The 22332-nt window shown below is 38.6% G+C and overlaps 3 protein-coding genes across 4 annotated transcripts; 2 read left to right on the top strand and 1 right to left on the bottom strand.

The window, feature by feature from the left end:
- The first annotated feature begins 1 nt into the window (after window position 1).
- Window positions 2-5930, top strand: LOC134755643 (centromere/kinetochore protein zw10 homolog). Of its 2 annotated transcripts, none has more exons than XM_063692169.1 (5): window positions 2-1511; window positions 2027-2233; window positions 2593-2722; window positions 4546-4687; window positions 5654-5930. In XM_063692169.1, the coding sequence occupies exons 1-5, from the start codon at window positions 2-4 to the stop codon at window positions 5867-5869; spliced, it is 2205 nt and encodes a 734-aa protein (XP_063548239.1). In that variant the 3' UTR covers window positions 5870-5930. The 2 variants fall into 2 exon arrangements, with proteins under 2 accessions (XP_063548239.1, XP_063548238.1); XM_063692168.1 differs by lacking the exon at window positions 2593-2722 and adding an exon at window positions 2405-2534.
- Window positions 5931-6303: 373 nt separating this feature from the next.
- Window positions 6304-15151, top strand: LOC134755656 (RCC1-like G exchanging factor-like protein). The gene is made up of 7 exons (XM_063692187.1): window positions 6304-6520; window positions 7159-7337; window positions 11473-11664; window positions 12152-12354; window positions 13059-13231; window positions 13758-13922; window positions 14748-15151. Exons 1-7 carry the CDS (start codon window positions 6409-6411, stop codon window positions 15083-15085), a joined length of 1362 nt encoding a protein of 453 aa, XP_063548257.1. The 5' UTR covers window positions 6304-6408; the 3' UTR covers window positions 15086-15151.
- A 349-nt stretch (window positions 15152-15500) lies between these two features.
- LOC134755674 (mediator of RNA polymerase II transcription subunit 27) lies at window positions 15501-17328 on the bottom strand. The gene has a single exon (XM_063692213.1). The coding sequence runs from the start codon at window positions 17276-17278 to the stop codon at window positions 16376-16378; it is 903 nt and encodes a 300-aa protein (XP_063548283.1). The 5' UTR covers window positions 17279-17328; the 3' UTR covers window positions 15501-16375.
- Window positions 17329-22332: the final 5004 nt, after the last annotated feature.

The raw sequence follows: 22332 nt of genomic DNA, 5'->3' as shown, positions 1-22332 counted from the left end.
AATGGCAGATTACAATATAGATACACTTTTGCAAACTATTTTCGATAGCACTGAATGTAACACTTGGAAACCTTCAGATAAAATTCAACTTATCAACAAAGAATTAGAAAAGCTCAAAGGTGACACTAGAGACTTCCTTAGCAATGCCAACTATGACATATCGGCAATCGTTACTGAGAGCAATGAGCTGTGTGCCGAGAGTGGTGCCCTTTTGCAGGAGATGGAAGCCTGCAGGGAGGAGATAGAAGGGGAAACGATTGCAGACATACTTCAGGCAATAGACAAACAGAATCAGCTGACCAAAGAATTACAAACCGTAAACTTTGCCATTAACCTAATCTATGATGTAGTCACTTGTGGGAACTACGTTAAAGAATTCGAATCAGGCAGGGTTGATAAAAGCTTCAACCGTGCTTGTGAATCTGTATATGACTTGCTGCAGTTCTTAGAGAACCCGGCAGAGGGGTTCACAAGCCTGGACATTTACAACACCACTAAACAAAATGCACAATTAATATTAGAGAGCCTGCTGCGTGACTTGTACACGTTATGGGATAGGATGATAGCTTACAAGATTAAGAGTGGGTCCAAGAAAACTGAAGTTACCATTACTTTCAACATGGACGAGAGACTTGTAGTTGTTGATGCATTAAATGCGCTCTGCAAGTGCAAGAGACTAATGGAAAAGGTTAAACATGTATCCCAGTTTCTTTTAAAAGATGTTTTAGAACCAATTATACACTTTGACTGCACAGTTTATGCAGAAACTGATGATCAAGTTAGCATAACAATTAACCACAAACAGAAGAACCCTCCTTACGACAATGTCATAGCTAACTTGAGGATACTCTTCCATTTTCTGAGTAACAAATTAAATGTAGACTTTGACTATCACATGACTCTGATGACACTAATAGGTGAGACAGTTGCTGTAGAATTCATTGATATACTTGTCAAAGATTGCCTTTTAGACACTATACCAAATAATTTAAATGACTTGCAAACCTATGGCAAGATAACTGCAGAAATAGAGGATTTCCAGCGGTTCCTTTCAATGGTGAAATTCTTTTATAAGGATAAATACTCATTATTAGCTTATATGAAAGATATTGACATACTGTTTGCTAACAAGTCCAGTCAGTACTTTCTTGAGACAGCCAGAGCTATTATGCTGAAAGATTTGAGCGTGACAATGTCTATTGGTGTGGAAAGTATACCAGAGGACCAAGAGACACCGAGCACCTCAAAGTTAGATAAAAGTACAGAGGAGGCCTTAAAAGTGTTTGACGAGACGCTACCTAAAAGCTTGTTCTATTTTCCCCGGTGCATGATATCAAAGACGGCTCAAGAGTTGCTCGACTTGGTATATGTGATGATGGAGCAGGCGGTGCAGTGCTCGGACGTGGTCTCCAAGAAGCTGTATAACACAACAAGGCTTGTGTTTGAGTTGTATGATGCTGTGGTACCTTATCATCATGAGAATTATCTGCAGACCATTCCTCAGTATGTTGGTTAGTATCCCAAAGTTATTTTAGTGTTTTGTTATTTTTTTATTACTATTATAGCTTTATTTACTCAGTGCTTAAAGGCTTATTTTAGGTAAATTTTATAACAAAGCACTGAGTGGTTTGTGTATGCAAAATAATTGATCATTTGAGACATTTAACTAAAGTAAGGCTTTGCCATCCTAATAAAATCAGTATTTTAAATGAATTCTAAAACTTATTAGAATATTTAATTTAAACTTTAATCACATCAAATAGTCCTTAGTTTGGCTTTATCAGTATTTAATGCCTTTATGGACTGCCCCCATTATTTTATGTGAACAATCTGTTCAGTTCAGTGTTGGTGTTGATGTCATCCGAGTTAGTTTGCCGTAAACTGATTCTTGTTATGTATGTCAGTCAGTCATTCAACACAAGAGTTTATAAGCCTCTACAGTTACATCACCAGTTACACCGACCAACTGGGTGCAACTTTGAGACAAAGATTTTTAATTAAACATTCCTGTCATCTGGCCTTTCAGCGTTGTTCCACAACAACTGCATGTTCCTAGCGCACCACCTGCAAACCTTTGGTGACAAGTGGCTGATCCTGATGGAAGGCCGGCGCATGCAATATCCAGTCAGCTTCGTGGACCACGTACAGCAGCTGCGCGCTCTCGCTCACACACATCTAGCGGCGCATATGCGGCAGCAGCGCGCGCAGATACTCGACAACATACGCTCTTCTGGTAAAACCTTTTCCCAGCTTGTGAAGAATTTTAAGCAAGGATTTAATTTGTATTAACTTGTTTGTATTCTAACCATAACATCGAATTATTGACAAATCACAAGGATGAATGAAATCTACTATACTACTACCATTCTTCATTCATCTTCTGACATTGACATAATTTCCTCAGATCTGAACAACATGGCGATGAAGGATGTCCTCGGTGACGACGCGGAGGCGGCGATTCGTCAGAGCCTGCGACAACTACAACTGCTTAAGAACGTGTGGATCGGCGTGCTGCCCTACAACGTGTTCACAAGGTTCGATACCCAATCTAATCTATGAGTCCATACCATACAGGCTGATATAAGATGGCAGATCTGAACAACATGGCGATGAAGGATGTCCTCGGTGACGACGCGGAGGCAGCGATTCGTCAGAGCCTGCGACAACTACAACTGCTCAAGAACGTTTGTATCGGCGTGCTGCCCTACAACGTGTTCACGAGGTTATTACCTAACCATCGATAGAGCTTATGTATTTGCAATAAGTCAGGTCAGTTATCAATTATGCTCACTGTCAATGACGGTATTTTACATATTTTCTGTACAAATTTTCAACCCCCTTTTTTGGGTCGAGTTTGCATGTTAATTTCAGTAGTTTCTCGCATCTCTGCATTGCGTCGTTGGTAGGGTATAATAGTAGATTGTGTCACAAGGGAGCAAAATGACATATTTACGGCGAGGGCGTACAATTGAATCCTAAACGAAGCGAAGGATTCTATAATAGAATCCTGAGCGTAGCGAGGGATTCTAACATAGAATCCTGAGCGTAGTGAGGGATTCAAGAGTTAACGCCCAAGGTGAAAATAATTTTGCTACCATGTGACACATACTGCTTTTCACATCACCTATGAGGAAATTACATACTTACATATACTAGGTTTCAAAACATTATTATTTTAAGCAAAGATCGATACAGACAAAGTGCCAAAAATATGTATACACGACCTTAGTATAGGCATAGAGTAACTTATACTAGAGCGGTACTGTCATAGTAAATTTTGTAACCCCAGTAAATTCACTGCCATCTGTCGACACACTTTAAAACTAAAAATGAAGATTTATAAAAACACGATAGAATGTATTTAAATAAAGATAAATGATTTTTTTTATTTGCATTAATTATTTTTATGATTTTGACCCATGTTCTTTCACTGATATGCGTTAAAATTGTTAAATAAACGAAACCGTCAACGCCATCTATACGACTGTAGGCCAAAACTAGTAGCGCCCTCTGAACGAGAATCAAATTTTCTTGATTTTCGAGGCACGTTTTTTCCTTAGACTGTATCCATCTATTACGGAGTTATATCTATCTTTGGTATAGGTACACACTTCTGGCACTTTGTCCGTATCAATATTTTCAGACGTGACTGTACTGACAAATTAAAAGTACCTACAGCTCATAATTATGTACCTAATATCTTTTCAAAAACAACAGCAAACAACTAAAATGATACAATGAAAATCAATTACATTATTTTTGTAGATTTTTCTGATAACAAATTAGCTCTTACCCCTCTGAACCAAATCTTCGGAAGAACACTATGAAGACTGATATAACTTATATTTATTATTATTAGTGTCGTTACCGGGATGCTGCTTAAAAAATCTGACACAGATGAAAAGGCCCATTATTATTGATTTAAACTAAGTATTTACAAATTTATACAGAATACAGAACCGCATAATGCTTTGTGAAATATTTGTACAAAACTTTTTAAATTGCATAAACAAGTATGGCTGCGTTTAAGGAGACCTAAAATCTCAAAATAAAAATTAAATTATTAAACTAAAGTTTTTTTACGTTTCTTTGTAAATATTACGCTAATTAATTAATTTACTTAATTTAAATATGATATTAATTAATTTAAAATACGTTAATTACATTTATTGTTTACAATTACAACAAAATATTATTTAAGCTAGAAAAATTGTATGCACGTAATCGATTATAAAGAAATTGTAATCGATTATATGCATACTAATTTCATGTCTTTGTGTCAATATTTCATACTGGCAAAAAATGTCCTTGAACAGAAAAGTGCCACTTTGATCCCTCCTAGCAGGGAAGAAAAGTTCCCTTTTCGAATAGGTGATGTGAAAAAATCCTTTTTTTATTGTTTTATATTTATTTTGTCTAATACCTAAATTTGTCAAATCTCTTTTTGTTGTTTTGTTGTGTAGGTTGTACTGTCACACTCTATATCATAATAATTGTATTCTGTTGTGTACTGTGACACGAATAACCATTAATTTTCCTTTTCAGGTTGATGGCAACACTTGTGAACATGTTCGTAGAGGAACTCATTCACCGCGTGTGCACCGTCGAAGACATCTCCATGGAGATGGCCACGCAGCTCACTGATATGTACACGCTCGTCGTGCAGAAAGCCCCACAGCTGTTTCAGGTGACATGATTGATTATTTTTATTTTCCTCCATCCGAAAAGCGTCAACTTTCGGTCCACTGCGCTAAACCGCTTTCCAGTGTGGTAAGCAGAAATATATAGCTGGTCAAGCAAATCTTGTCAGTAGAAAAAGGCGGCAAATTAAAAAAAATGTAGGCGCAAAGGGATATCGTCCCATATAAAATTTGATTTTCGCGCCTTTTTCTACTTACAAGATTTGCTTGACCAACTACAGTATACAATCCTTGGCCAGTAAAATAAGAAAGCCTCAGATCACATGATTGTCGACCTCGGCTTTGCCTTTGCCGAAGATTACATGTGATCTGAGACATTTCTTAGTTTACTGTAAACACTACAGTGAGGGCCAAAGTGGCCAAATATATCAGAACAACTAATACTAGCCTTTAATCACTGACTCATTAGTTTTGCAGTACACGTTCTTATCTTATTATGAAACCTAAAGTGGAGTTTATTAGAAATGGCAAATAATGTAAACAAATATGACACATTTTGTTAGCATTAGATGAAATAAAAATAAATAAATAATGGCCACCCTGATATATTTGGCCACTTTGGCCGTCACTATATATTTGATGCAGACTGTACTAGCTTCTTCCTGCGCCTGTCCTCGTATGTCGTTATATTGCAACTTTACTCACTCTCGAATAACTAACCGCACCCTGTGTTATTCGCAATAGGGTATTTTACTGTATTTAAAATAAATTATTTTACACCATGCATGAAATAAAGCACCAGAAGATTAATAGAGAAACGTAAACGTCATAGACACAGTTTATATTTTAAAACCCTTATAAAACTACAAAGAGTAGTTAATTTCATTGTGACGTCACATGCTAGTGTTTCATATAAATTCCCTAGCAGCAAAATCGTTTTGACAGTTCGAAAAAAGGAAACTGATTTGACTAGTAGTCAAATACCCTATAGCAACTTGTAATTAAATTTTCAGAAACCTATTGATGTGGAAGAGCACGTCAAATCCTGGATCAAGCTGCAAGAACTCATCTTTGTCCTTGGCGGTTCTCTGAAGGACATTGACAACCACTGGAATGATGGCAAAGGCCCGCTGGGCGTTCACTTCAAAACAGAAGAACTCAGAAGCCTCATCAAAGCACTGTTCCAAAACACACAGTTTAGAGCTAATTTGCTGTCTAAGATAAAGTAAATGTGTTTTATGCTATTTCAGTCATTATAATAATATTAAAATAAATATGGTGTTGATTGAATTAGGTTCACTTTTATTTAGAACTTAGAGGATATAACCAAACAGGCGTTCCCCTCTGTCGACAATAGTCGGCCAATGGTCATACATAATGTATGGACTGACGTTTATCTGACATGGCTATTTTTACGTTACGTATACATTTGACGTTCCCCTCCCCCGCAAAAGTCGGCACTTTGTACACAAAATTACAGACAAGGCGTCTCCGTTTGGTTATATCTTCTAAGATTTAGATAGTATGATTGTCTCTGTCTCTGTTTGAAATGAGACAGTCCTTTGACAAACTATAGAAGAACTTTTTTTGAGTAGACAACCGCTGCGTAAAACGAAATGCAACTGTCAGTGTCAAGACTGTCAAGTCAAAGTAGTCAAACCTGTCACCCTGTCAGTGCATAACATAACCTCTAGTATTGTACTCTGTGATACAAATTTTAAATTGCATAAATAAATATAAAACGTGATGTGAATAACTTTACACTAAAATGCAAGCTTTAATAAAATTATTGCGTAATAGAAACTTTAGCGCCCTAGCACCTAGGGCTTACGGCACAACTAAAAAGAAAATACCGACGTCCACAGAAGAAGAATTACCAAGTATGTTTAGAAAAAACTTAATTTCTTTTTTATGTGAATGAATGCTGTGATATTCTAGCTGTTAATAAATTGTTCTCCATTCTAGTTGTTATTCATGCTATTCAAATAATTACCTAAAATCTAACTGGAAAAGCGCCCTCGCCAAGACAATCAATGGTTGTTCCTTTAATATAAATTTCATTAACCATAGAGACTACATACATTTCTTACATCTCTGTTATATTGTAATAATTATTTATTTTAAGATTGTTATAATGTAATGTAGTCGAAGTCAAAAGTATCGATACAGACAAATGGCTCAAAAATATGTGAACATGACTTTATTGCCTAAGGCAGGGGTCGGCAACCTTTTAGCAGCCAAGGGCCACATAGTAGTTAACGAAGTTGTCAAAATTACATACAAAATAGCCAGTGAGGCCTGTTGCCGACCCCTGGTCTAAGGTGTAAGAGCGTATACATATTTTTGAAACTTGGAATGTATATATATTTATGCCCTTGACCCAGTAATTGGCTGTTGAATTTGTAACTGTTGTATTGACTTGTAAAAGAGCCCTTGACCCCTACTTGCAAAATATTTTTTTGAATTTTGAACCTGTTATTTTGTACAATAAAGTTTACATACATACAATTTCTTCCAGTTTTTCAGTACCCATTGAGCAAGAGCTCAGACCGGAGGGTATATGTATGGGGCCTGGCGGAGACCGGAGCCTTGGGCATTCACATGCCACGGGGCAAGAAGCGAGGAAAGAAAGCCTACAAGAACAATTTTTCGTTGGCTTGGTACCCCATGAGGTCTAGTTTCGCAGAAAGATTTGATGTATGTATCAATATTTTGTTACTCTATAATAGATCAAGTTTGTTGTCTTCAACTTGATAAGCTTTTCATCAGTGAAGGTCAGTGGCGTAGCTAGGCGTGGGCGAAGTGGGCCGTCGCCCACGGCCTCGCGCCCCAAGGGGGGCCTCGCGTCGCACGAGGCCCCTTCGGGCACAGTGGAAGAAAAGGGCCTTGCAGATGCGACTTCGCCCACGGCTAGATTAGTTCACGCTACGCCACTGGTGAAGGTTCAAGTATATATCGTCGCTGCGCGTACAAAAGTCGCTATGTGATTTTTTACGATTTTTCGGTTTTGATGCCATTTTGAACCTTATTTCTATATGCATATGCTCCAAAAACAGCGTGGCGCTTATTTCAATATTTAAGGATTTATCAAATGTAGGTATGTGACGCCCATACAATGAATGCTCTTCCTATAATCGCTAACTGGAATAAATCACATAACTACATTAGCTTATTTGAACAGCAATTACAGAAGTGTGCTCGCTATGTGATGCTTGACACATAGCGATATTTTCTACAAGTTTATTTAAAAATGATTAGATGCACTTGCTCCCGATATGTAGTTTCTCGCAGATAGCTATATTTTTATACTAGTTGCAGTCGATGTTATGTTTCTAGACTGTGCGTTTTACTATACATAGCGGGATTTTCTTATAACAATCGAGTCTACCGTATATTAAACTATTATCTACCCTCAAGTTGTATACAGGTCCCTACTAAACATGATTATTTCATGTGAAGCGCTAGTGGCCTAACTGTAAGAGCGTGCGACTTTCAATCCGGAGGTCGCGGGTTCAAACCCACGCTCGTACCAATGAGTTTTTCGGAAGTTATGTACGAAATATCATTTGATATTTACCAGTCACTTTTCGGTGAAGGAAAACATAGTGAGGAAACCGGACTAATCCCAATAAGGCCTAGTTTCCCCTCTGGTTTGGAAGGTCAGATGGCAGTCGCTTTCGTAAAAACTAGGGATTAGTTCTGTTGAAATAAAACTATGAAAACGGATTATATCGCGTATATTGAATTTATACTACATCCCGACGTTTCGAACTCTTTACAGCGTTCGTGGTCAACGGGTCACCCGTCGGGATGTAGTATAAATTCAATATACGCGATATAATCCGTTTTCATAGTTTTATTTCATGAGTAACTATCGCGGTAACCGAAGACAATATTATGATTAGTTCTGTTGTCAAGCAGACCCCAGGGTCCCATGAACCGTGGCAAAATGCCTGGATAACGCGAGGAAGAAGAGTTGACCTTAATATTTTTTGCCTATATTTTCAAAAGCCCGACTTTTAATTGATTGCAGGTTTATTTCGGAAATTATTTAAAACTCAACTTTTTGAAATTCCTTAATAATCTTTTTTTTTTGTTGACAAAGGCCCTCCGGCTTGGGGAGGCATTTGGATATGTGGGACACCCTCCTGCAACCATCCTCTCCTAGTAAGAGGAGAAAAGGAGATATACCCACTAAAAGCCACTCCGGCGCTCACCCTTCTGGCCGTTTTCAAGGAGGTGCGGGATGCCTGAGATTCTACTCCTTCCAGCGGCCCTGGCTTATCTTACTCCGGAGTACCCACACCGCTGGAAAGGAGAGTCATTGACGCTTGACCCACTGCCAATCGTGTAGCGCCGTGTAGTGCGGACCAGGGACCGGACAACCCTTTCCGCGATAAAACCCTTTCAATGGGCGACACTTAAACACGGCTAACACATTGAAAGACTTTCCCTTTTGAACTGCAAGCCCATTCATACCCTTACCTTTGACTAACCCTTACCGAAAAGCTAACCAAAAATAAAGCTTGCTCTTAATAAGGGTTACCCTTATCTTTAAGCGCTTTTTATAAAGGTTTCCCTTTGCGTGAAAGAGACAGGATTAGTATATATCTACGGTAGTGTATGAAAAGGAAAGAAATACGTGCCTAGTCAAAGAACGCCGCCGTTGCCGCCGACGATCGCTCGGATTCGAAGTAATGTGTGCTTTATGAACAAGGTAGACGACTTAAATTAGCACGCTTATATGCTAAAAGGGAAGCCCTTTATAAGGCTAACCCTTATAAGCAATATGCAAGGTGTTGGTGAGCGGATGATAAGGGTTTTGTAAGGGTATTTGGGCTACCGATTACTCAAATGTGGTAGCTTTATATAAGGGTTTTTAAAACCAAAACAAAGGGTTTCGTATGCAATACCCTTAAGGTAAGGTAAACCCCGATAAGGGATAGCGGGCCGGTCCCTGGTGCGGACCCCCACAGCCCGCTGGCCCTGCTAGGGGTTTAGGCGGACAGCAAATTGTGCCCATCTTCTTCACCGCCGTCTGCGCCGGTTCGGGTGCGCGTCTTCAGCTCCTACTCTCACGCTCCGTTTCCGCGGCCTCCTTCCTTGAAATGACGGTGTAGCAGAAGAAGGCAACTGCGTTCCATTTCCTTTCGCTGCCCAACATAGTCATTAATACGTTGCGCAGCGAAACGTTCCCTAATCCAAGAGCCGCCGTCATGGTGCGACACTCTACGGCCCAACGATTGCATTCTTGACTGCAGTGTGCCTCTATGGTATGAGATCCATAGCGAAAGTCCTTCTTGTCCTTCTAGCTTTGCTGCATCCGTTCGTGCCCTTGTTGACGAGTCCTCGGCAGTTCATCGGGTGCAGGGAATTAATTTAGGGCCCTGCACCTGACCCTCTCCCTGTGCGCATCGGCGAGTACCAGAGCCTCTAATTATCACCCATTTTTTGACAACTTGAATCATGAAAACAACCTAACTTCACTGTGATTACTTACTTAATAAAGCAATGCAGGAGAAAACCAATGACAGTCCATTATAAGACTGTCATTTGATATTTGACTGTTGAATAAGTATATAAGGGGAAGTTTGAAAGTAGCACCGGTAACGGAGAAGATGAGGAGTAGTATATAGGTTCGCGCCGTGGTATGGGCATGTAACGAGGAAAGATGAATGTCACATAGGCAAAACAATGTTAGGGATGAATGCTGATGGACGGAGAGCGGATGGTAGACCCAAAAAACGATGGATGGATTGTGTGAAAGAGGATATGAGAAAGAAAGGAGTGAGTGCTGAGGTGACCAAAGATAGAGGAGAATGGAAGAGAAAAACTTGTTGTGCCGACCCCACATAACGTGGGATAAGGGCAGGAAGAAGAGAGTCCTTAAAGAGATGAGACTTTTTACATTTCAAGATTTTAAAGGCAACATTTTGATTACAAAACTAGAAAAAATAGTTTTTTATCGTTTTTCTCCTTGCTTCGTATATATGTATATTATTTGATTACTTATTGGGCTGGCAAATAATTATCAAACCAATTTAAATGAGTTACCTAGGTAAACATATTTAGTTCAAAGATATTGACTGAAACAAATTGATCATAAAGTAATAGTTATAATAAAAAAGTACGTAGATTATTAAGTCACGAATAAAATTCAATTATATTGACTTACATAGCATTTTTTTCTGTTTTATTGAACGCTCACATCATATTATTAAATAGCCATGTGACGATAAAGAGCAAAAAATGTATAGGGTCCTTAACAATTAAATCTAACCATGTAATGGTAAGACACTTAGAGGTTATTTATGACCCAAACAAAACTCGCTATGTGACATATTTATGAAAAAGTATTTTTTTCATATTATTAAAACTGAAATATTTTTTCATGTAATTCCTTAATGTATGTTAAAGTGCAAATACTTTTGTCACAAAATATTGATTCATTTATGTCCAATAATTATCGAAATAAACAGTTTTTTGTGTCTCCTGTAAAGTAGGTTAAAAACACATGGCGACTTTTGTACGCGCAGCGACGATATAATATTTTTATATCTTTAACACGTTTCGCGGCGGTACTTTCGATACTTACTCAATTGGCAAGTACGGCTATAGCCGTTACCGCCACTGAATTGAATGTGTTAAGTTAAAATGTCAGATATTTCAAACAGTTCATTACATCTAACTTATATCCATACATTTGTATGTCAATTTCTGAATGTTACCAATAAAACTATAATCTAAAAATTGAAATGAATTCAAATATCATATACACTTGTTTTCCACAAAGAATCCTCCACGATCTAATTGAAATTAACTAATGTTACAGGTAACAGATATAGCATGTGGCTACGGGTTCACAGTGTCTTCGGTAAAGACCAGTGAACAGCACAAAGTGTTTGGTATGGGCATCAACACAGATTCACAGATTGGCTATCATGCGCCGCGCATGGGACATCCACTGGAGCTGCTATTGAGCCCGGCACCCATTTATGTAGCTTATAAATCTTTAGAAACTAAAGTAAGTAGAGCTTTTGTTTAATAAGAATAATTTTAAACCCTGCTTCGATAAGCTAGGGTGTGGGGGTAGTTAGTTACATAATATCAACCATTGTTTTGAGCTTAAACTTGTTGGAAATCAACTAATTAGCAAGGTAGACTTTGGAGACATTTTCCAAGCTTGGTCTACTGATAATATATTGTAGTTCTTGTTCCACCAAGTTATCTTTAGTAGGTAAGGGAGACTGGGAAGACATCACCTAAATTATAAAGCCGTAATTAATTGCCAATAACCAATAAATATAATAAACTGTCCTAAAAGGACCCAATCACTGATGTTCTCTTTTTGACAACATAGTAGAGTTAGAATTGCTATTTTAGATCTATATCAAATTTAATATAACTTTATAATTTAGGGCACCAAGTCTCCCCAAAAACCTAACACTATCAGTTATTGATAATATTCCAGGCATGATGATCTTAATTTTTTTTTGTAACTGTAATTACAGATAATTGGCCTAGCAGCCGGTAGAGCCCATACAGTAATACTGACAGACGCAGAAGGAGCATACACATTAGGGAACAACGCGTATGGCCAGTGCGGCCGAAAAATCAACAGTAACGAGGAATACAAAGGAAGCATGGTGACATATAACATACGCAGTCTGGGCAAGGAGAGAATCACGAATGTGTGCTGCGGGCAAGATCACACGTAAGTTTTATTTAGATGCTTCATTCTATGTTACAACTCTTGAAGTCCATATTTTTGGTTAGTTCTGCATCACAAACCGTGGATAAAATTAGTATAAAATATTTCGATTAAAGTAGAATAGGGACCGTAAGCATTGGGGGCATCCCTCGGACGCCTGAATAGAAAATCTTGACATCGATAAGTAGGTGCTGCCTGTAAGGGCCCCCATGCCCCCTAGCGTTGGAGGGTCTGCCACGTTGTGGCCAAAATCGGAAACTTCAACTTGACAATACACTGAGCTAATAAACAGAATAGATGGATCCTGCCCCCTACAGTTTTCTCTATAAATATGATTGCATCAAAACTCACCTGGGTTAATTTATATGCACAAAACAGCTAAAAACTTTTATAATATCTATGTGGAACCCTTTTTATGGAAAAATAAATGATTATGATTATGGCTTTCAGTCTAAAAGCACTAATAGACATGCGTACTGGCCCGCGACGTTGGTCTGGTCAAGCTGACAAAGCTTGCTTTGGCAAGCAAGCGTTGTCAGTAGAAAACGGTGGCAAAAAAATGAAAAATGCAGGCGCGAAGGATTGGGCTCCCATACAAATATTGGATTTTGCGCCTTTTTCTACTAACAAAGTTGGCTTGTCAGAGTATTTTTCAATTTTTTTTTGTTTTGACTCCAACACAATACTTCAGTTTGAAAATATTTCAGTCTGTTCATAACAGAATCGGGGCGAGTGTGGGCGTGCGGGTGGGGCGCGGACGGTCAGACAGGTCTCGGGACGTATGACAACACTAGTGCGCCTGCCCAGGTGAAGGGGGACATCACAAGCGAGAGGATCGTCAAGGTGGCTTCGACTGGGGACTGCGTGTTGGCGCTTAGTGGTAAGTTGGGATCAGTACCCGTACCATGTGTCACTGACAGTGTCAAAACTGACATATACGCTGACGTCTACGTAATTTACTTGTTATACATCTTGCTCGCACTAATATGCGAGTACGAGCGAGATGCATAGAAAGTAAGTTACATTCTCGATAGCGTTTATGTCAGTGCCAAACTGGTGGTAGCCACACAGGGTGCTTACCTACCATGAAAATAGTAACTTTTTTTATATGCTTTTAATCGCTCTTATTAGTGATATTGAGGTAGGTAAATATACGAACGAACGAACGAAGTGGTTCGCGGAATACCCTTGGGGGTTGATTCAAAGCCGGCGCCTCTTCTTTCTTTTCAATACAATACAATTTCAGTAGGGAATCGTTTTCGAACTTTTCGAGGTTTTTGAATAAATTAAATGGATATAATTTTATATTTGAAAGTCATGATTATCAAGTTTGAATGTTACTCTTAACATACCTAGATATGTTCGAGTTTTTCATTAGTTTCTATTCTAAGTATTTTGTCTTTCAGATAAAGGAGAGCTTTTTGGTTGGGGCAACTCTGAGTACGGACAAGTCCCAATGGCGACACAGCACCAGCAAGTGAATATGTCCTATGCATTGTACAGTTTCACTCGAGGACTGGGCAAAATCGTCGATATAGCTAGCGGAGGCTCCTTCTGTCTTATTGCTAATGGTAAATATCCAAGTATTTATGCATGCTTATTACAATCTTTGGTGTCCAGTCCTTATGGCCCATCTGTCCGTAAGAGCGTTCCGTCCAATCCGATATCGGATACGACCACAAAGAAGTAAAAAAAGGACTTGATGCCATAGCAGCTGCTTTTCTCCAAGGATCACCCGACCATCTAAAATGGATCGGACAATCTGAAAATGCTTTGATTGATCTGACATTGCTTACTTGAATTTCAAGATCAGGCCAAGCCAATGTTTATTCGAGTGGCTCTAAAACAAAACTAAACAACGATTAATTAATGTACGATTCACACCGCGGGAGGCAGATTGCGTCTTACTAGTCAAACGAGTTTGAACCTTATGTTACAGTACTTACATTCTATATTGCATAGCAACGCCATTGGTCGCGGGTGCGCGGCGTTGCCACCTAAGTTTTCATACCAAAATGTAGAAAAGCGGCATCTCGTGAATTATACTTCAAAACGTTTTCATACAAAATGTACGAAGGCGACATGCGGCGCGCCGCTTGAGTATAATTCACGACACCTTGCCTTTGTACGTTTTGTATGAAAACGTTTTGAAACGACGTCATGCCTGCGCCACGCCTTCTGTGTATTGAAATATATCGAATTCTATTCACTTTGGTTTGGTTTGATGTGAAAGTGTCTCATTTAAGAGCTACAATAAAAAAAAATATGCTGTTTTAATAACAAAACTTCCGTGAGACACAGACATACCGACTCCGACCCCGACCGACCGATACCGACTTTTCGACTTAAAATACTTGAGTGACCCGTTATTAATGTTTAAAAATATGCTGTTTCAGAACAAGGCGACGTCTTCGTATGGGGTTACGGTCTACTAGGTCTCGGCCCCAACGTATCCAACAGCACCAAACCCAAGCTAATACCGCCAGCCTTCTTCGGTCGCAACGAATTCAACCCCGAATGCATGGTCCAGCAAGTGGTCTGCGGTATCGGACACCTAGCAGCCATCACCAATAATGGGGACCTTTACATGTGGGGAAGAAACAGACATGGCTGTTTAGGCTTAGGTCATTGTAAGGACCAGCATTTTCCCATGAAAGTGGCGGTTGGCGCACATGTCCTAAAAGTAGCTTGCAGTGTGGATCACACTATAGCTTTGAGTAAACCGTTTGTGTAGAGTAGAATGTTTGGGAAGTATGCTGAGACTTGATGTTTATGTTAAATAAAAAGTTTTTTTTCTTCATTTCAAGTTTTTAATTCACTAATCTATCTTATTATGTTCTTTAAGCTGCGAAAGTGCATTTCCAAGTGCCGAAGTTATGAATGGAATTGATTCATAAAATGGGTATGCAATTTTGCAGCTAGGACCATGCTTTAAATGAGAAGTCCCAATATTATGTAAATAAAAATAAAAAAACTAAAATTGTCATACCTAGTCCCAGATTGTATGCTGTTTGTATGTATTATTTTCTGTCCTAAATTTCGCAGTGCATTAGTACCTACCAGTATCTACTGTAATGCTGTGTAATTTTTTGAACCAATAAAATAAAAATAAATAAATTATTACAGATGAAAAGTGATATAGGCATATGGCAATCTGGCCAAATCAGTTTGAAATTTCGTAAGTACATAAGCTTTTCCAAATAATAATACATGAGTGTTATCTTCATTGACAAAGCAGTGATGGCTTTTAGTTTTAGCAGTCAAAAGTAGGTGTTCAGTGTGCACTATTGTCTGCTGTTGCAAAAAAATAAGAAAAGTACTCTTGTGTACAGAATTTCTTACAGACGGATTTGGCCACATTAACCTTATATTCTTAATTATCTCTAATTAATGATATGCAAATATATAAGAATACTATGCAATAAAATTGGTATAATTTTACACATACAGTACAATCTCACTAATCTGCCACTAATGCTGACACACAAGAGGCGGATTAGTGGAAGTTAGAGCAAATCTGTGTATTATTTTGATGTGTCAGAAATATATTTTACAAAAATACTAAATTCAAAGAAAATTCTACTGTTATCTGGAACTTAGCCATTTATAAAGAGATTGAAGTTTGATAATGTAAGCGCACATAGTAAATTAGGACATATAATGATCATTTGTGCCTCAATTTTAGTGATTACTGGGTATATTGGACCATCAAAGTGCCAGATTATCGAGATTTCACTGTAATTCCAAATATCCCTTAAATACTTTTTAACTGTTACTTAGCAAATATTATGGAAATACATATTATTTCCTTTGTGGTAAATATAATGATGAGATAAAGACAATGTCCATTGACATATCAATTAATTAGTTGGTTCATTCACTCTTAAGTGTTATGAACTGGAACAGTATGATCACAATCCTGCTGGTAGTTACACAGTCCCCTCATTACACTACATATTCTTATATTGAACGAGACTTAACGCAACAAGTCTTTTCCCAACTCTCTCGTTCAATACCACAAAGACTATTGTTTGCATTCATCGTGGAACGGTTCCAGCGTGCGGAAGTCGCGCCACGCCGGTGGCAGCAGCGACGTGTGGTGCAGGTGGCATGAGCATCTCTTACAAGGCTCACTAAACAGGTTCACGTAACTATGCAACCATGTCATAAACGAACGCACCGCTAAGTCTGGCAATGTTGGAGAGTAAAAATGAAGCATAGCTGCATGAGCATTCTCTGTTACCTTCCTGAAGACATGGTGTCGAGATTCCGTCCACAAATCCAGAGTTTCACCATACCCTTTAACCATCACCCATTCCATGAGCAGTCCTTTAAATGCAACAACAGCTTTTAAAACATGACTCAAATTGATTTGAACAACAGCGTTGCTCGCGAATGGGCGGGAGATAGTTATTTTCATGTCATTGTAGGATCTATCGATGTTATTGATGACTTGATCGACCTGGACTGGTGCTACGTTATGGTTGCTTTGTAGTTTGCCGCGTCTCTTGGTGTTGCCGGAGTTTATGTACGAGCGTTTTAGAGAGTTCTGGCTTAACAATGTGTGGGCGAAGGAACTGTACTCGTGCACTTTGTCAGTCCATTTGTAGCTGTTGACTAACTGCGTGTAGTACGCTTGACGCTCTTGCGTAGTTTCTTGGCTGAGGTATGTCGTGTTCCCCAAATTTAATGTGAGTGTTGTAGGCACCGGGAGACCGTTTACGGTCTGATCTAAATCTCTCAAGTTAATATTTACATTATTCAGAAGTTCTTGCAGCTCCAAAAGGAATTTATCTTTACCATCTTCGCCGTGGTCGGCTCGCAAGCCATTTGATAGCGTTTCGAAAACATGGCTGACGCTTGATCGTAACGTTCGAAGCGAATTAAGAGCTGAATTCAGCTGGTCCACATTTAGAGTTTGATTCATTTTGTTGTATAAACACAATCTTTATAATTTTGCAAGCAAACACCGCCATGAACAATCGCCGTTCAGTTCAGTTCACCACTGCTGTCACTGCTGTCAGTACTTGAGTGAAGTGTCACCGCTAATTTGACGTCAGCATAAAAATAACATTCGAGCTACAAGTTTAAAAGCTTGTAAAAAATTAGAATTGGTTTACACGAGACAATTCGTTGCCGCCAAATGTACCAGGTAGGTACTATAATACAAATATATAAATATGATATTGATTTTATACATAGACCTAGCATTACATAGACCAGCTATACGCGTGCGCCCGTAAGGGATAGACATAGATGACGTCATAAACGTGGGGATACCATATTGGTAAAAATTACCCCAATATTTGATATCACGTTGGGGCGATTACCCTGGAGGCAAAGTTAGCTTGTTTGACGGTATTAAAAATTGTTAAATAAAATGTCAATGGGCCGTTCTTTTTAGGCGTATAAACAATGAAATAGCTCCTATAATTCGCGCAGGTGGTACAAAACTAAACATGTTTAGTAAATAAAACGTAAAATAAAATGTATTATGGGTTTTAATTTAAAGAAATCACAAATCGCAATCACACCAATTAATGTACACCACATTTAATCTTCACAACATTTGTTTATTTATTTTTTTGAATTAGAAGTACGAAAAAACTTCGAGGTCAAAATTACCCATAAAATTATGATATTTTCATCTGGTATCCCTAACATGATTGTTATGCAGCTAAATTAAGAAGAAGTTTAAAAATGGCTGACCTCAGACTCCTACCTACCTACGTAATTTGGGCGGATAATTTTACAAATAATGTTTTCTTAATTTGCGTAAATAATTGTGATATTTTTATTGAAATCGTTTGATTCTACATTGCTTTGAGTGTAACGTAATTTTACGATGTTATTCTCACATATTGCGTTAAGAGGAAGGTGTAAAATACCGTACTTACGTGTGAAAGGTTATGATCTCATATTTTTGCTCAGAGCGGCTATTACAGCCGATTACAGAAAAATTCACCAGTATTTCATCAAAGTTCAAGCATTCAAAACGCTAACCATCACTATATTTCATAAGAGAAAGCACAATTTCATACAAAACAACGATAATTAAACAAGCAACGAACAAACATGACATGTCACGTACTTATTTGTTTGCCACAACCTCGGTTGTGGCAGCGGTGGAAAAGTGAAACTATGACAAGGACAAACAATAACAGCGCTTTCTCTGCTACTCCTACTGAAAGATACATAAGACTATCCCGTTCGGTCATTTTCCCCCACTCCTCATGACCGATCCAGTTATACTAGATTCATGATTTTATATGATTTTATATTGATTTTATTGATGCATCAAGGCGGTTTGTTTACTGTTTGTGCTAGTTTGTGCTAAAAAAAATATTTCCTATTATAGTTGGTGAAGCAAATCTTGTAAGTAGAAAAAGGCGCGAAATTCAAATTTTCTATGGGACGATATCTCTTCGCGTCTACATTTTTAAAATTTGCCGCCTTTTTCTACTGACAAGATTTGCTTGACCAACTATAGAATAGGATAGGGTGAATCAGGGTGGATTGAACCACTACACTTACAATGCGTGTGCTATCAAAGTCGTTGCAGACTTGTCTTGGTCTAACTTAACTAACTTAGCGGTTTCACTCGCGTATTTTTTGTCACTCGCGCGACATGTTTCGGTGGTCTAACTTCTATATAACTATCGCAGATTGGTGAAGTTTAAAATAAAAGTCAATAGGTAAACACGGCAACTTTACGAAAACTTTTTGCTAGAATTCCCAAAAAATGCTGCTCACGTAGCAATAAATCTCAAAATGGAGCTATATACTCTGGAGTTGTTTACAAATTGCATGTTTCGCGTAAACAATTTTACTACAATGTTACGATTGGTCCTAATGACGCCCATTCGCCTAGCTTTTCACTGTCGTTCCGACGCTGCTTAACTCCAGTTTAGTATGCTAATGTGTGTTTCGCACGATTGTTGTTTTTGTGAAATGCGCGATAAACGCACTTCATTTGGGGCTTTTAAATAAACGTAACTGTGTGTGCTAATCAGCGAAATCGACTCCACACTCGCGTTCGCGGCTTCGCGCCACGTAGTCTGGAGCGGAATTAAAGGTTTTTGCCTAAAAATTCTCTATGGTTAATAACACCTGGCTGGTATGGATCAAAAAAATTTGACACCAGCCACTAAAAAAGAAATGTTTTTTGCTTCTTCTTTATTTAATGGTATCACGATTTATTTTTTATAGTGAAAGTTGAGGTGAAATTATAGTTGGTCAAGCAAATTTTGTCAGTAAAAAAGAATAAAAAAACTACACTCATCCCCTTCTTCTGGGCGCCAGCACCAGTGCAAGACAAAGACAGCATGACTCTCTCCGTCTACGCCCCTTGACAGACTATAATTGCAAAACAAAACCCAAAAAATAAAAGTGCTAGAGTCGTGCGGAAAGAGAAGAGTCGTGGAATGTAAGGGAACCCTGCAATTTTTCAATGCGAAACTCCGAGTGGAGTGTCAGCCATGTGCCAACTGAGTTTTTCGCTATAATTTTAAATTGTATGAATATGTAGGTACAAGGTAATTTGGAATATTTTTTACTTAAAACTATTAAACGATTTAACTCGTCTTCAAGCTCCAGCATATGGACAGCATGGCGGTACCGTATTTGTACGCTGTACGCGAACTTCCCGCCCCAGCTTACTTTATTTTACAAGTGTACGAGCTTGTTCGAAATATACTTATTTCTCTGAGAACTATGGCTTAATTCGTCGGTCTTGACCAAGGACCTTGACGCTCGGGTCGCTCGGTACTGTTGCAGTGTTTCGGGGCTCTTCTGTGGTTCCCTATTGTGTTGCAGAAAGTTTTTTGACATATTTTTGTATTGCATAATGTTACCTGGCAGAAAAAAATTACCTTCCCATAGAAAATGGACCAGCCAAAATGTATTCGAAACGATTTCGGGGTTGGTCCCATAGCGTCGCAAATTATTGCGGTGCTATGCGACGTAAGCGCCATCCAATATTAATTGGAGCGGCGTTAATAATAGCCTAAGCTCCAACCGCCATAAGGTACCTCCCGTGGGACTTCACATTTCTTGACTATTTCATATCTAGTGAATCTCTAATTCATTTCCCGAATCGCGCCGTAATTGTATTAATGCGCTGAAAGCAACACTGCAAACTACGCCGTATGTTTTCGTAGCATGTTGTAGTCATTTCGTAGAGCTTCGTAGAACAAAAGTTAAACGAGCGCACGAGCATCCTACGAATTGCAAACTACGTCGTATGTTGTCGTAGCATGTTGTAGTCATTTCGTAGAGCTTCGTAGAACAAAAGTTAAACGAGCGCACGAGCATCCTACGAATTCATATTTTCGTGTATTCACTTGACGATGATCACCATTATAAATGCACGTCTTGTTTACAAAGTAGGAATTTGGCGCGAAAATATGCCGACTTATCTCGTCAGCAGCAAGAGGGTTAACGCCGTCGTTATTGGACCATTCGTTAGAGCAGTATTCAGCTAACATTAAGGCACCGACTTTGCAGGGTTATTCGAGCACGTATTCTGTAATGACACGTTCAAACCGCTGCCGTATTTTCAGGATGGTTTTAGCTGATGGCTGGGTCCGTGGGGAACATTCGGAAAAGTATCGTGCACGTCTTCATTGAAAGGATTTTTCCTACGCTTTAGAATTGACATTCTTATTCTACTTCCAAATAATAGGGCTGATGGACACGTTTTTTATTTTTTCTTCATCTTCCAAATTAAATACTTCGAAGATGAGTATATTAACTACCTGGTATTGACCTTCATATTTTCGATCTGTACGAAATTTACAGTTTGATCAATACATAAGCTAATAGTTATTTTGTTATTATGATCTCGAGGTCGTTCCAATTCAACAATTTGTTATGGATTTGATGACTGACGATCGTCTAGTTGATTGGCGCGCCTCTCAAGTACGACTTTCACTTTCCGCATGCGCTCCGTCCGATCAGTGTGAGCGATCGTCAATGTCGTATCAAAATGAGATCAAAACCACAACAAATTGTTAAAACTGAATCAGGCTCTTGACCTATCACTTCACGTGAAGAAACAACTTAAAACCATTATATAATTTAAAACTACGGCCCGTTAGATCTTTTTTTCATTAGGGACTTTTAGAGCGTTTTCACATTGTCCGATCCGATATCGGATATAGGATCCTACAATGTAGGAAGACTACGTGAATGTAGGACCTACATAGGCCCGGTCTATAGCGGTCACGCACACTACAACAAGCATTATGCCTACACAAGTACACATACGCACATAAACAAATATTATCGGCCCGACAGCTGACGGGGGCTCCGATATTGTTGAATTTATCGGAAGCGCCTTTCCGATATCGAATGTCGGAAGGCGCCTATGACAAAAACAGCTGCAGGAGAGTGCCATTGGCATTAAGTCCGTCTTTTTTATTAAATGCATAAATAAATACAGAGAAACACATATTTTAACTTCCTTCCGACATCCGATATCGGATCGGACAATGTGAAAACGTTCTTAGTTCTTGGATTTCGGCTTTCGGGTCAGAAGTCAGAATATATATTTTAGTTGCTCAGTACAATTAATCCCAAAACCTCCCTGGGAACGGGAATGCACTTATTTTTTAGCCACCCTGTATTTAAAAAAATGCAACTTTGTATTCTGGTTTAAAACAATAAACAGACGTTTCCGAGCTGGTGTGATGAAAAATATTGAATTGGAAAATATTTGTTCGACACTAATTTGCTTCGACAACACGTAACATGTTTACATAAAAAACAGGCGTGTTATGGCTCACTATAGCTGAAAGCTATGCTGAGCTGATAAACTACTGAACAAAACTGAAACGGATACAATTTAATATATGTACCTAGTTAGCGATTCGGACCTTCTATTTTGTAAGTCAGTTGAAAATTGAGCCCAAAATTTTGTATTAAAAAATATACAGTCTTATATATTGAAAATTACCTACTTTTCTTAGAAGTCTGTTAAAA

This window comes from Cydia strobilella, chromosome 3 (assembly GCF_947568885.1).
Source record: "Cydia strobilella chromosome 3, ilCydStro3.1, whole genome shotgun sequence".
NCBI lineage: Eukaryota > Metazoa > Arthropoda > Insecta > Lepidoptera > Tortricidae > Cydia > Cydia strobilella.
Note: the sequence above shows the minus strand (reverse complement) of the source record. Positions and strands in the feature narration are given on the sequence as shown.

Excerpts from the sequence above, each read along its gene's own strand:
- LOC134755643 (XM_063692169.1), top strand. The coding sequence starts at position 2 with ATGGCAGATTACAATATAGATACACTTTTGCAAACTATTTTCGATAGC. Across the intron at positions 1,512-2,026 it reads GACCATTCCTCAGTATGTTG|CGTTGTTCCACAACAACTGC; the intron begins GTTAGTATCCCA and ends CTGGCCTTTCAG. Across the intron at positions 4,688-5,653 it reads AAGCCCCACAGCTGTTTCAG|AAACCTATTGATGTGGAAGA; the intron begins GTGACATGATTG and ends TTAAATTTTCAG.
- LOC134755674 (XM_063692213.1), bottom strand. The coding sequence starts at position 17,278 with ATGAATCAAACTCTAAATGTGGACCAGCTGAATTCAGCTCTTAATTCG.
- LOC134755656 (XM_063692187.1), top strand. The coding sequence starts at position 6,409 with ATGCAAGCTTTAATAAAATTATTGCGTAATAGAAACTTTAGCGCCCTA. Across the intron at positions 13,232-13,757 it reads CTGCGTGTTGGCGCTTAGTG|ATAAAGGAGAGCTTTTTGGT; the intron begins GTAAGTTGGGAT and ends TTTGTCTTTCAG. Across the intron at positions 13,923-14,747 it reads CTTCTGTCTTATTGCTAATG|AACAAGGCGACGTCTTCGTA; the intron begins GTAAATATCCAA and ends ATGCTGTTTCAG.